At 46.7% G+C, this 12,181-nt stretch overlaps 1 protein-coding gene across 3 annotated transcripts in view; it reads right to left on the bottom strand.

Annotated features, from left to right (window-relative positions):
* Positions 1–11,799, bottom strand: part of TMEM201 (transmembrane protein 201) — a 28,078-nt gene extending 16,279 nt beyond the window's left edge. Inside the window, exons 1-3 of one of the 3 annotated variants that reach the window (XM_057431987.1) lie at positions 11,711–11,799; positions 2,575–2,695; positions 1,775–1,969 (exon numbers count right to left, since the gene is read on the bottom strand). In XM_057431987.1, the coding sequence (XP_057287970.1) occupies positions 1,775–1,933 (159 nt within the window). In that variant the 5' untranslated portion in view covers positions 1,934–1,969; positions 2,575–2,695; positions 11,711–11,799. Of the gene's footprint in view, positions 1–1,774; positions 1,970–2,574; positions 2,696–8,433; positions 8,664–9,401; positions 9,507–11,710 lie in introns of those variants that run through there. The other 2 variants (XM_057431996.1, XM_057431976.1) reach the window with 2 other exon arrangements.
* Positions 11,800–12,181: the final 382 nt, after the last annotated feature.

Consider the following 12,181-nt stretch of genomic DNA (forward strand, 5'->3'; position numbering starts at 1 on the left):
GCAGGTCCCTTAATCACTATGCTTGCTACTGGCATGCGAGCAGGGAATGATTCCAGTTTCCAGTTCCAGAGGAAGTCCCCTGAAACCAGGCCTGAACAGTGACCAAGCTGCAAGCCAGCATAAAACCAACTCTGCATACAGCTTCATGTCCCAGAAGAGAAAACAGCCGTTGAAGAAGTCTGCTCTGACCCAGTTTCAGGATGCTGAATTTCTGTGGCCTGGGTTCAAGACCTTATGAACTCAAAACAGAAGGTGAGAGCAAATACTAGCATCGCTTCCCCTCCTCAAATGAGAGGATACAAAAGACACGTTGCCCCTTTACAGCACTGTGCTGGAGAAAGGACCAAGTGCCTTCCAAAACTCAGCCCCAGGCTCAAAGGCTGTCACTGTCCGAAGGCCTTGGTGAGATGAGCTGCATAAATCATTAACAGCACTTGTAAAAACAGTGAGTTGGGTCAAAGGTACATTTTTCAGTGTCACTATAGTGGACCCATCTCTTTATCACAGATGCTTGTAAGGCTTTCCCATCTCGACCCCAGCCTCTCTGAAGATCCTTGTACCAAAAGCATACAGCTGAAAGCATGCAGCTTCTTTGGGAGAGGGAAGTAATAAAGATGCATTGCAAAGGGCCTTTGGACTTGCTGCAGCAGCTTCACAGGCTCCATCTGCTGGAACCGAGCAGGAATCACAGGGGTGAGACCAGTAGCAGCAGACTTACCCCTTACTGGACAGGCCAGCAATGCTGAGGGGCCACTGCTGTCACCGACAAACCTATCTAACCACGCTGGACAATACAGTCCTATGTTTCTGAGCTGGCACAGACACTGCAGCTCACTGAACGACTAAAAAGGGGCCAACGGCTGGTGTTACCTGAGCAAGTGAATAGGTCTGGCATGGGGCAGGGACTAGAAATAAAGCTGAGAAAAGGCAATCAGCCAATGGTGTTCTCATCAGGCATGATCAAATTTGAATCTGTTCCCTGAGTCACGCTGATGAAACTCATTCCAATTACACAAAGCACACTGGATTAGGCAAGCCAGAGGATGAATGCATCCCACTATTGCACAGTCTTATAACCCCAAGGCTTTACCATAGTTGAAAGTGAAGGAGCGCAGCAGTGAATTCAGCGCATGAAACCCTGCGAGGCATGAAACTGTGAAGGATAAACCCCAGTATCCTCCACACATATTAAGTAGTGGGAAGGCCAAGAAGTTGCTCAGCAGGAAATCCTGCTGTGTAACTGTGAAATCCCTTTGACCTCCTAGGCACAAATGCCTAACCAGGGGCACGATGTGGCTCCACAGGATTCCTCTCTCACTCCACTAGTAAAAGCAGAGCAGCACAGCCAAGGCCTCAGGAAAAATCTACTAAATCTATTAAGGCTTCAAAGTGATTAGCAGGCTGTTGTGCCTCCCAGATCCTGCAAGCTCAGCTAGGTAAGTAGTGGAGGTGTAAGCTGATCTCAGCAATGTGAGGGTTCAGTTTTGGGCTCAAGCTTCAACTTCCTGCATCTATCTAGAACAGGTCATTACATTCTGGCTTTAGAGCAGGATTAGTAAGTCTGCAACACCAATCAGTAACCTCTGCACTGGAGTGCCACATAAGGCTTCTGAAGACTCCTGAAGCATCATTCCACAGCACACTGAAAAGTTCCTGTCTCTCCTGCTTACTAGGCTGAAGCATGGAATTAAACAGAGCAGGAATAGCAGATAAACGCATTGGAATGCCTTGGACACACATTCTCCTGTGCCACCAGCCCCTAAGGAACACTTACCTCTTCCCTTGGTGAGAATGAAGCCAGTTGTTTGATCTTTGTGGTTTGATGGTTGTTGCATTTCTTGCAAAGCAGAATTTGGCTGCTCACCCACTGCTGTGGTTTGGTAGGATCACAGAAAGTCATAGCACCTGACACAACATGGTTAAGGTGTTCCATGTACTGAGCAGGGATGGGCTTGTTGTAGTCTCCATTCTGGCAAAAAAGCAAAGGGGGAGGCAGGAGGGAAAGCAAACATGAGATCACAAAATCAAAGCTCGGTATCCTCTGGTTGATAACAAGAATACTTAAGCTCTGTCAGGAGCTTTACACTCCATGCATTCACCTCTGTAACAAAAGAAGTAAGTTAAAGAGACAAAATGCTTCAAATCTTCTCCCTCCTCCAGTGTTCTGTACGCTTACTGCAAGCAGCTGGTGGGGGTGGATTTTGGCTTAAGACCAGCTTTGTTATTTAATACCCTAAATACAGCAATTCAGCTGTTCTAACTGCAAACCCAGGGAATAATTGTTCCATGCATTAAAAGAAAAATTCTTCAGGCACTTTTTGCTCTTTGAAGCAAGACAGAAAAATTTGTCTCTCATTCTACATCAGCACATCCCAGTACAGAGGATTCCTCTGTAAATTTTATCAAGTGATCAGTTCACAAATGCTCTGCACAGATCTACCACTGTCAAAACCCTGGATATTCACCTGTACTGGGCCTGGATCACCTTAAATGAGGAACAGAGTTTTCTCTGCAAGGCCCATTCTACAGGGCATGCACCTTCCTAGCCATCCATCATTCAATCTGTCCCCATACCTCTTGGAACCCGTTGTACTGCTCACAGTTGGGGCAATCCCAGCAGTTGCGATTCCCATATGGCACTACCGTGTCCTGATTGCAGAACCAGCAGTTCACTGTCACGTGTGTGGGCTTCTTCCTGTTAGGAAAGGAAACATGTCAGGAACCAACACTGATTTCAGCTGATGTAAGGGAAAGTGATGGCTTTTAAACAGGGAAATGCAAGAGAGGCTGGAATAACAATCAATCTTCCCATTCAGCATGTTTGATGCTATGACTCAGAGTAGTCACTTAGCAATGAAAAGATGGGCTTTGAAAGTAGAAATCAATTCTGCCTGATGCTCATCTCTTTGTGCCAGCACCATGGACACGCCAGACCTTTAACAACCTTGTGAATAACCCACTTCACTGTTTTCCAGAGGCATATTTGGGGGTGCAAGACCTCTCCATAATCAGCACTGTTCATATATGCAAAGGGTGCAGTAGAGTTGCTGCTTAATACACAGGATTCTGGGAAGTGGAAGTTAGGATCCACAAGAACTGTGTATGATGCAGAAACCTAGGAAATGGGCTCATGGTTACAGTTCTATCCATCCTGCCTGTTACAAATAAGGATGCCAAATTATCTTAAGATTCAGGCACTGTAAATAGCTGTTTCTTCAGCTCTTTAGATATACAAGGAATTGAGTAATCAACACATCTAACCCAGTTTTTATGCACTGGAAGAAATGAAAATCTAATGACCTGGATCTATAAGTAAGCCCCTTGTTTTTGAAAAGAATCCTATTAAAGTAACAGTCACAAGAGAACCAGCTGTGACTTGGCCCCATTGCAACAGATGTTTGAGCACAGAACTTCAGTGGCCTGACCCTTGAGCTCACCTGCTAAAGGAGGTCTGAACTGTCTTGAAACTCAGTGCAACATCACAGAGGAAGCTTCCTGGCAGGTTAAGGCAACACAGCCCAGTTGTCTGGGTTTATCAGAGCAAACCCAATCAACAACTCCAGCTGCTCAGGCAAAGCCCAGGCAGGGATTTGCTATGGTGGCTATGCAGACAGATGGACCCAGCTGCTACCACCCTTTGCTGCCCAACTCCACCAAGCTTCTGAAGTGGCAGGGAAAGGAAAGAGTAGGCTCACCGAGGGCCTGGAAAGCAAGTCACAGTAGCCAAAGTGCTTCCTGCTCTAGGAAATGTGCTCTGCTGCTATACTGTTCTCTAGAGAAACATCTCAATGCTGCAGAAATCCTGTCAGCACCCTGCAACTAAATGGGCACACGGGTCTCCCCTTAACTTAAGCTGGTTTCTCTCTCAGCCACCACCTCTGTAGCTGGATGCCTACAACCCCACTCCCATTTCCATAGACCATGTCTTGAAACCTGGTTCATAAACCACCAAACCCTCAGGTGATGCTTAGGCCTCCTGTTTCAGTACTAGGGATGAGGATAAGCTTGAACTGAAACCTAAGAAGCCAGAGTGCAGGGTGGATTCCCTGCCAGATGCTGAGAGAAAATGGCTGGAGCTACTAGGGTGACAGATTCTCATCTCAAAATAGATGCACACACCCACATCCCCTCTTAAAATGAATATTCACTGCTCAACTTTCTTCATTGCCAAGAGGGCTCAAACCAGTAAGTGATCCGAGTTAAAAATACCAGTACTGAAGCTGACAGGCAAAGAAAGAGGAAGTTTAAAGCAGACAAATCAAGGCTGCTAGTCCAAGTTATCCAGGAGCTACTCCTGTCCACAGCCGTATGAAACACGGACACCTGTAATACCTGTTGGTATTGCTTTTATCTCACTATCATAGGTGTGAAAGCTATGAAAATACAATACAGGTTTCAGTATGTTGACCACCAAAGTACAAACCCTACTGCACTGTGAGCACAGACGGTGATAGCAAACACAACCTAAACTCCATCCTCTGGTGTAGGTTATTGCACAGGTCCTTGAAGGTGTCACCTTCATGTGACACCATCCTCTGGTGCCCATGAAAATAAGACTGACAATACTTCAGTCCCTACCTACCACGAGACTCTGACTTCCATGTAGAGTATGTAGAAGCACTGATTTCAAGGGTAACACAGAAGATGAAAGCACACATCAAAAAACATAGCAAAGCATGCATGCTGTAAAGCAAAGAAAGAACCAATGTCAGACACAGTCTGAGAACTTGCTAATATCAGAGCCCAAAGCCTCGGTATACTTGAGACCTTTCCATCTTTTCCAAAGAGGATTCCATTTCTCTCCTGCTGCTGATGAAGTGCTACCGAGGGTTAAACAGCAGTCCTTCATTCTCACAATGTATGCAAAAGAAACTGCTAAGTCCTGGATTATTTAGGATAAAAAGCAATAAGCCTTTCCTTTTGTGAACTTATAATCTGTTGCCATAGAAATAGATGCAAAAAAATCAGAAGTTCCCAACCTGTTGTGTGCATCAAGATGGGAAAAAACCAACAAAGGTCATTTCAGGCAAGAACATGTAGGTAGGGTGCTAATTTTACAGTAACTGGGCATGACTTTAAAAACAAAAACCAAGTTGGAAAGACTCTCAAACACAGATTTAATGACTATGGAACTGTATATACCTTGACTGAATTCGGGCAGCGGTTGAACATGGTAAGTTAGAGCACACACTGCTGCTGAAGTCAGATAGACAATGCAAAACTAAGCATTTACCCCTGCAAACCACGAGGCAAACCATCCCAAAGGAGTTTAACAGTGTATAAACCTGAACCAGCCTCCCTGGGCAAAGAACCACCCCTCAAAACAAAACCTGAGCAACAAGAAGTGATTGAATTCCCATGTAGAAAGATTCCACTAAGGGCTGACTTGCTGCACTAGCTCAGGACGTGGCCTGCACACCCAAAGAAGTGAGAAAACATTCCCAAGTTTGGGAACACTGTTTTGCAGGTAGATCTTTGCTCAAGACAACACTGGAGGGAAATACCTGGAGTGAATTGAGTTACGAGATCAATACTTAAATGTCTGATATAAAACACTCCTTTGTGAGAGACTATCAGACTCCTTTAGCTTGGTAACAAAAATCAGGCTGCAGGTACAGCCATTGACAAACACTGTTTAGCAACTAGTCTGTGCCTCTCTTGGAAGGAAGATAAGTTCCTTCTTACGTTACAACTCCCAACACTCTCCACTATTGCCACTTAGTCATGCTTAAGTCCACACTTTTAATGGATTGCCAGAACAACACTCTCCCTGGTAAGTGCAAGTCTATTATTTATTATTAATCTGGATCACCAAATAGTTTTATTTACATCTATTTCCCCCCTTATTCTGATTCTCTTAATCATTAGATTAAGATGTTTGGGTTTCCATATTCTCAAGTGGATGTGCAGCTCTTCACTGGGTTACCCTCATCCTCTGCCAAGGATCAAAAGAAAAAACAATTCTCCACTAAAAGCATCTAGAGCAACACACAACTGCATTAAAAGCAATTATCCAAACAGCTATGCCAGCAAATCTGAAGTAAAAAAACCCACACTAGGAAAAGAAGCTCTTTTGCACAGATCAGTTTTGATCAGAACATCATCTGATGGTGGTTTCACATAACCAAGGTACAGACCCAGCCCGTGGCACAGTACTGTCAGCATGGCTGAGTTAAGAAGCTCATACACAGGGAAGCTCCTGGGACGCAGCTCCCTGAGCTGCTGTAATTCGAGGTTGTGCCCATATCCATCACCTGTCAATAAAGGGGTTTGCCAGCAGAGCCCCGATGCTAAACCCCATTTTCCAACAGGAGAAAAACACGCCACAGCTGTCCAGATACCAGCAGGCAAAGGGTATCAGAGATGCGTTAGCTCAGAACTAGCAGTTGCGGACAGGGTTGAAGATTCAACCACAGGACCAGATTCCCAGCAAGTATTTAACAGGTTATAATGCAGCCCAAGAAGCAGACTTTGTGTCTTCTAACAGGGAAAAAGGTGCCCAGTGGACTGAAGCAGGGACACAGACCCACAGTCATAAGCACCTCCTGTGCTGTCTCTCCCAAAAACTGTCTTCATGAAACTGCAGCTTTAGCATCTTTTAATATCTGGAGAATACAGTCCATCGAGACAGGATCCTCCAGAAAGGTGCCTCTTTTTGCTGTCTCTGCATCCATGAGAGGCTCTCAACTAAATGAACAGCTCCTACTGGCCTCTTAGTGTGAGAAATGGCTTATCCTGATTTGTAGAAGGAGCATCTTTTGGCATCACTGACCCAAAGAGCCCTAAGAATGAGATGCTCTTGGGTTACTCTATACTGGTTCTGACAGGTCAGTAGCTAAGAATCAGAAGGGGCACAAAAGATGAAGGAAAGGTGGCTACAGCTGCTAGTCTGAACTCAGCAACCTGACTCCCAACTATAGATAACAAGTAATCAAGCTGTGATCTTGAAGACAGATCACAAAACACATCGATTTTCCTATCTGGTCCAAACTCACGAGGTTTAAGGAGCTCCCATGCACACCTGGACATCAAATCTTGATTTCCCTGATACAAAAGCACAGTCTCGGGTGCAGGCAGTTACTGAAGTGTAACTTCACACATTGACAGTTATCCCAGAACCACTTCTCTCTAGGCTGCTCTGATATATTTTGTTCCCCCTTCTCCAGGGGGTGGCAAAGGCATCTTGCTAGATCTGTAAGTGCACTCATGCTGAAAATGGGGCAGATGGAAGGTTCATTTAAGTGAGGCAAAGTAAGAAATCAGGTAATATCAGAACACTGAGAAACACAAATATGCAGCCCCAAAGAATTATCAAGGTCATCTCCTGAAAACATTTGCAGCTCACTAGCAGCCTTCAAGGACTTAGGAAGAAATGCTTTCCATTCCAGAGACCTTTTGATGAACCTAAGCAAAACAAATCCAATCTCTTCCCTCAAAAGGCATCTTAGCCTCATCTGGGTCAAAGAAACACTGCCTGCTTCACTGAGGATTGCTTTAGGCCACTAGTATTTCCTAGCTGCCCTAAATATGCCATAGAAATGCCAAGTTGGGCTAATGCAGCACTGACCATTTAGATGCTTACACGAACAGCGAATGCTTTACAGCAAGCCTTAAGTATTTTATTGTGGATGTAGAAACACACCTCTACCTCAGCGTGTAAACTTGAAGTGAACCTTAACGCAATGAGCCCTTGGGACTGCCTTTTTCTTCTACATCATGAAATGAACTGATTGCTCAGGTCTGTTGTTATAAAGGCTGCAGTGCCTCCGATTCCATATATTCCTAAAACACCTTTCAAGCTATGCTGGATTAAAGCCGTTCAAATTAAGCTTTACTCCTTTAACGAAATCTGTATGCTGACTCCTCTCCTAATGCTTCTCAAACCTCAAGTCTCAACTGGTCTGATTAAATTTGTTCTAAGGTCGGAAACTTGCTGTGCAACTAACAAATAACCCAAGGTCTCTGGTCACTGATAACCGACTCCTGTCATCTCTGGCTCTATCATCTTCCCGAGTTTTGCTGCTGAACCGCAGTAACTGTCACCTCTACGGCCCTCTCCCACTGTCCCCACCGCACTCACGCTTTCACCTCCACACCAAGCACCAAAGCGTTCTCCTTTCCTGCCTCCAACACGCCGGAAAACCAGAGGCAAACCCGCACACCGCGGACGGCGAGGGGAAGCGCTCCGGAGAACGACCAGCCCTTCGTGCCCAGCTCCGGCACACAAAGGCCCGCATCCATCCCAAGGGGACACGTTAAAACGCGCCCAGCCGTTCCCCTACGCGTTTCTGTTGCCGCGGGAGGGTCGCTCCCCGAACACGCGGCTCAGCAGCCCCGCGCACGGGCACAGGGGCAAACCCGCGCGGAGCCTCCCCGCCGGCGCGGCCCGCATCCGCCCGGCCATCGCCCGCCTCCCGCCCTTCGCGGCCCTACCTCCGCGCCATGCGGTACAGCAGCAGCCCGGCAGCGGCGGCGCAGACGGTGACGCCCAGCCCGGTGGCGGGGCCGCGGGCCAGCAGCGCCCCGGCTCCCTCCATGCCGCTCCCCCCCGCACACACACACACGGGGGCCACCGCTGTGACCTCGACGGCGGCGGCGCCGCTTTGTACGCGGCGAGGCCGGCCCGCTCCGCCCCTCCGGTGGTGCCGCGGCGGGGGCGGGCGCCGTGAGTCACGGCGAAGGACGGGAGGGGCCGCGGCGTGAAAGGCCGGAGTCGTGCGGCGGCGCCGTGAGTCAGCGCCGCAAAGGCCGAGATCGTGGCCGCGGGGGCGGGCGGCGGGCCCGGAGCCGTTCCGGGGGGCGGTGAGGGGGGAGCCCCGGCGTGCCTGGCCCCGCTCCCCGCGTGCTGCTATATTTAGACGTGATGCGTGACCGGAGCGGCTCCAGCGCCTCCGGGTGCCGGCCCTGCCGGGGACGGAGCCAAGAACCCAGGCCAGGGGCGGCTGCAGCGGCCGGACTGGGGCTGGCACAGGCCTAAGCCTGGGGAAAGGGGGTTAAACCCACAGCCGCACCGAGGGGATTTGCCCCCCCCCCCCCCCCCCTTGCACAAATGAAACCAAAAACAACGGGGTCTGCAGCAAGGTAATTGAACCTAACTTAGGTTATATGTAACCACACCATCACCAAAGGATAGCTGGGCAGAGAACTGTGGAAACAGAACGGGCAGAGGAAGACGAGGCACTTCCAAGAGAAGAGCTGCTCTGGCAGGAGCTGCTTGGGGAGAATGGCCAATCCCTCCAGTTACACCACTGTACCCTCCCCACTGATTTATAAAGCACCCTTGTGTAGTCCCTGATCAAATTACCCAGTAAATCACTGCAATAACAGCTCACATTAGCCAGGGGACAGTATGGCAAGAGGAGCTGGAACTAAAGCACAGGGCTCTGTGGGCAGGCTGTTACCTGTGAGCCAGAAGCTGGAGCCTGCAGCTCTGCACTGTCCCTCTCTAGATAAACACAGCTCTGCAGGAAGCCCTCAGGTCTCTGTGGAGAGTAGTTCCCAGGTCAGACTGTTCAGAAGGTCTCTGGAAAGCAAAGTAACACCCATGCATGCTCTGCCCCTCTCAGCACGCAGGGGTGGGATTTACTGGTTCTGCAGAACTGCACGCAGTTGGTGGTTTGACAGCCATGCCCTGGGAAGGTAAAAGGTAAAACCCCGCCAAAATACGTGACTGACCCTGCCTCCAATTGCACGGCTCTTTTCCTGGTTAAAACCAGCAGTTTCTCAGCATAATAGCCAGAACTGCTTAAAATTCAGGAGAACCAAGTTGTGCCATCATCACGTTTTTAAAAAGCCACAAATGGAAAAGCTCTTCATGGACAAATACTTGGACTGAAAGTGAGCTGTACATCTAAGTTTGTCTTAACTGTGGTTGGGGTCTTAACAGTTCCATTTCTCTCTCAACAGATTTAACCATGGAAATGAATTCTGTGTAATAACAGTGACTATTTCCTCTTGATAAATGCAAGCGGACAGATTTTGTCGATCTCTCTTCCATTGCTTAACTTGATTATTTAGGGATTGTTTTATGAGACTAAAAGATATGGAAAGGAGGAAGAACAACTCATTTAGCCCTTCTGCAAGTCCTCTGAGACCTGCTGTACTTGTGAGCTTGTCTGTTTTTCCTACAGAAGTCCCTCCTTCCTATCTGTAGTATCAGTCTATCCACAGATGCATTGTTTACTAGAAGTTTCCTCCTTAAAGGAGCTAATGAGGAACTTGAGCAAAACAGCTATAAATCATGGTGAGGGGCACAATCACAATGCAAGTGTGTATGACAACCATCAGTAAATGCAAATAATGTTGAGAGAAATCAAGGGAACCAGGGATACCTAAAGGGAGGCTGTAAATCTTGTAGTGACAAGACATAGACCTGAGCCATCTTTAAATGCCCATGAAATACAGCTTCCAAAGCTAAACTAACCAACATGAGTAGCTCATACTATTGCAGCAACAGTGTGTTGGTAATTTCAATTTAACTGTTAAATTATGAATGGGAATAGACTCAGTCCTGACAGTGGAAACTTTGGGGTCACTTCAGATACAACCATAGTTTCATCACCTTACTGATAATGAAGCTACAACAGGTCTAGTAATGAACCCTAAATCTGGAGAGAAACAGCCCAGGAAATGCTAACGTGTAACAAATGGTTACCTACCTTCCATGAAACTGGCCTGCTGTGGGAGTTGGAGTGGAATGAACAGGGGAAAAAGCTTTTGGTTTCTCTTTCGCGACCAGAGAAAGGTTGGTTATTTTTAAATCCAGCTATCCCTTTGGAAAAAAAACCAACTTCAAATTCTTCCCTCTGGTAATAGGCTTAATTCCATGCTCAGTGACATCAATGGGATTGCTCACAGAGCATCACCTAAAAATGTTAACTCTTTATGGAGTTACGGAAGCAAGGGTTAGTGAACTCTTAAACATCTCAGAGGAAGGAAGGAACGAGGATTCAATTATACTCATTCAGAAATTAGCTCCCAATAGAGCTTATTAACCTCCAGTCAAATTAAGACTGTCAGGGCTGGTAGCAAAGCTTAAAGAAGAAAACAAAAAACCCAGCAGAATTCCTGATTTTCCATCACATTGAAGCAGAACAGAAATTTGTTCGCTTTCTCTTTTGATTCCTCTCTTCCCAAGTCCCAAACTCCCCAGAATGGTTTGAGTTCCCTCCCCTCATTCTCAAAAGAGATCAGCAGCCTACACATTTGACAGAGGTTTTAGGAGTGAGCTCCTGTATGGTAACTACAGAGGAATGCTAATTTAAGAAAGCAAATCTCAGAAAATGTTTCAAAGTAGCAACACAAGTGCCCCAGTTCTCAAAAATAGAAGCAGCTCTGTAGGACAGTTTTGCCTCCTCCAAAGATACAGCTTCTGCTGCTCACCGTCGCCAGAAAAAAAAGCCATGCCAGTTTTTAGTTACTCAACTGTTTCCTATTTTAGCTCAGGGGTAATGTGATATGTTCTTTTCAGTAAGACATAATAGAAATCGGTTATTTTTGCAGTTTTGCCTCATAATGAGGTATACAGGCATTGTACCCTGTTTGGTCTGTGCTCTTCCAGCACACTGATGTCAAATGTGACCTCAAGTACCAGTCATCAGCTAGGTCCGAAACAGAAGAGTCGTGAGGGTTTGAATCCAATTACGGAACCCATTATATTCCTGCAACAAAATACTAGCCTGAAAACTTGATCTTATAAAAGACTCACTACCAGGCTGTCTCTTATTGGGTTGCATGGTCCTTCCAAGTCCAAAGTCTGCTGGATGTGGTCCTTGAAGTCAAAGATGTCTGTAAACTCTGGTTTATGCTCAAGAACTCAACACCTGCTCAGATCATGAGAAGCTCATTGTTCAGTTGAACAGGAGGGAAGGCTGAAGCTGGGCTCAAATGCTGCAGTGTTTGTCTCAGCTGCCAAAGCAAATGACAGTAATGAACAGGGGAGCATAGTATGGTCAAAGCAAAACACAAATCTACATCTGAGTTCTCAGACAGTTTGTCCTGCACTTTCAGTAGTTATTCATATACAATACTTTAATCACAAGGTACTCCTGCAGTACGAGTGGTAAAGAGAGTACTGGAGTTAAAAGCATACTCCAATATTTATGAAATGACTATGCAGGATATTTGATTTATAACTGATAGTTAGGACTGCACCATGAGTACTGTTGAAGAATACCCCTTG

Source organism: Pezoporus wallicus, unplaced genomic scaffold, assembly GCF_028554395.1.
Source record: "Pezoporus wallicus isolate ANWC-B61680 ecotype Strahan unplaced genomic scaffold, APGP_CSIRO_Pwel_v1 contig_8006, whole genome shotgun sequence".
Classification (NCBI taxonomy): domain Eukaryota; kingdom Metazoa; phylum Chordata; class Aves; order Psittaciformes; family Psittacidae; genus Pezoporus; species Pezoporus wallicus.